Here is a 2,140-nt window from a genome sequence, read left to right as displayed (position 1 = left end):
ATACTCCTTGTGTTTATTGAGAATTGGGTGCCAGGCATTCACGATATCCCTTTTGAGGTCCTCCAAGTTTTCTAATTGTAAATATTTCATCTTGAATTTCTTGGAATTGCATTCCCAATACGGTAAGGGTTTCAGCATTTGGAAAGAAAAAAGGACCGGTGAAGTATTTTCCAAAACAACACTCACTCATCATTGCCAACAACTTTTTAAATGGTAATGTACCAAGTTAAGAGACTGTCTTCGAGTCTCCTTGGAACTTATTTTGAACCAAATAAAGCGAAGCAATAAGTACTCTGATATGGTTTTCAAAACACTGGTCAACAACCATTTTTTAGATATATTTCAATACACAATATCAAAATTAGATCAGAGTAACAAACATTGTAATCACTTGTGTCAGATCGATCATACTTAGGGTTTTTGAAAGTGACTTAGTTTACATTATTATATCATCGGGGGGATTTTAAAGGATCCTGTAACCTTCTTGATCTATCGACGAGGTACCATCATCGACAGCCATTCTTCTAAAATTTCCCTTGGTGAGAAGAACTAATGGAATACTGATTAAAGATGACCCTACAAGAACATAATTCATCCACGTGAACTTTATATTTGGGATGAAAAATACTCCCAAAAAGAACATTCCGATTAGATTATTGAAGGCAGTCAGAAATGTGGCGACCAAGCCTTCAGAAATAGGGTAGGCTAAATCGACGGCGTACTCAAAAAACAATGGGTTAGTGGCGAAACTGCAAGATATTCCACCGATGGTCGACACATAGATTTGCCATTTAGAAAAGGGGATAAATTGAAGGCACAACAGAGCTAGCCAAGCAAAGAACAGGGCAGACATGGTCAGCAGTGTCAAAAGACAAGACTTCAAGAACCGTCTGACATGATCCAACCCATAGGCCGAACCCAATGTCACGAAAGCACAGCTGAGCACAGAGATCAACGCTATTGACCCTGTCTCTGCCTCATCAATACCAACGGGTGCGAAATTGATGGTCATCACAGCCGCCCATCCACTATTGACCCCTCCAGGAATGGCGTAAGCCAACATACATAGCCACATGTTCGGGTTCTGAGCAATGCTGATCAACCCTGATTTGTAGTTGGTCCTAGGAACCTCAGCACTGGGCGATGGTGGAATGGAGGGTTGCGATGGAAAGTATAGAACCACCAAGACCAAAATGGCAACAAAAATAGTTGCCGTAACGATCATGTACCACTCGATGTCTCGTTGGATCATTCTCTTATCGATGGTCAGAGGAGACATCAATAATGTTTCATTAGTTGGGATACCCGTATCTGGGACCATATACGGCCCTAGCAAGTAGGCAACTCCCGATCCAAGTTGATTGCCAACCTAGAGCATAACAATTGATTACTCTCATTTCCTTAAACAACTCATTTCAGCTCTAACCTGAGCCACAGCAGTAGCAAAAGCCCGCTCATTGGGCGGAAACCATAGAGCAGATATCACAGGGGGAGCAGACATCACAGTGACACCGGATATTCCATTCAAAATGGAACAAATGTGACCCGACCAAGTAAAATATGTGGCACCCAGAGAGAAGGTCCGGATCACTGTTCCTATAGCAGACAATGCTGACACCAAAATGACCGTTTCCCTCAGGCCACGGACTTCCAAAAAGTACGACAATGGAAAAGCCATGACGACAAACATGATGGTTCCCCAATTGGCCATCATGGCCACAGTAGAATCGTGCCATCCGTAACCATACTTGACCGCCACTTCAATGGGACCCCATGTGTTCCAAACCTGGCATTGGAAGCAGGCCAGCAAAGCAAAGAGCGATAGGATGTACCAACGGGTTTTGAAAACTCGATAGATGGGTGCTGAAGGCGCAGAGGTGGATGAAGTGTCAGATGTGGGCTCCACGGGACTTGCAATTTCACTTGAAGGGGACGCCATTTGAATTGATCTCATTCAAGGCGCTCTCGCAAGTTCCCACAACTGCAGACTAGCGAGAAGCTTTCTGTGCAATATTTGACTCAGGAAAAACCTAATGTCATATCTACACCTCCCTCTCAGATTGAGAAGACAAAGAATCATGTGTTTTGACTTTTGTATTGCTGATTGGCGTTGGAGTAGCAAGATATCCTTGAGAAAACT

The 2,140-nt window shown here is 43.3% G+C and overlaps 1 protein-coding gene across 1 annotated transcript; it reads right to left on the bottom strand.

The window, feature by feature from the left end:
* Positions 1–322: 322 nt before the first annotated feature.
* On the bottom strand, positions 323–2,087 carry LOC131881209 (solute carrier family 49 member 4 homolog). Its single transcript, XM_059228000.1, has 2 exons — positions 1,427–2,087; positions 323–1,369 (listed from the first exon to the last, which is right to left on the bottom strand). The coding sequence occupies exons 1-2, from the start codon at positions 1,952–1,954 to the stop codon at positions 464–466; spliced, it is 1,434 nt and encodes a 477-aa protein (XP_059083983.1). The 5' UTR covers positions 1,955–2,087; the 3' UTR covers positions 323–463.
* Positions 2,088–2,140: the final 53 nt, after the last annotated feature.

The sequence above is a fragment of the Tigriopus californicus genome, chromosome 1 (assembly GCF_007210705.1).
Source record: "Tigriopus californicus strain San Diego chromosome 1, Tcal_SD_v2.1, whole genome shotgun sequence".
Taxonomy (NCBI): domain Eukaryota; kingdom Metazoa; phylum Arthropoda; class Copepoda; order Harpacticoida; family Harpacticidae; genus Tigriopus; species Tigriopus californicus.
Note: the sequence above shows the minus strand (reverse complement) of the source record. Positions and strands in the feature narration are given on the sequence as shown.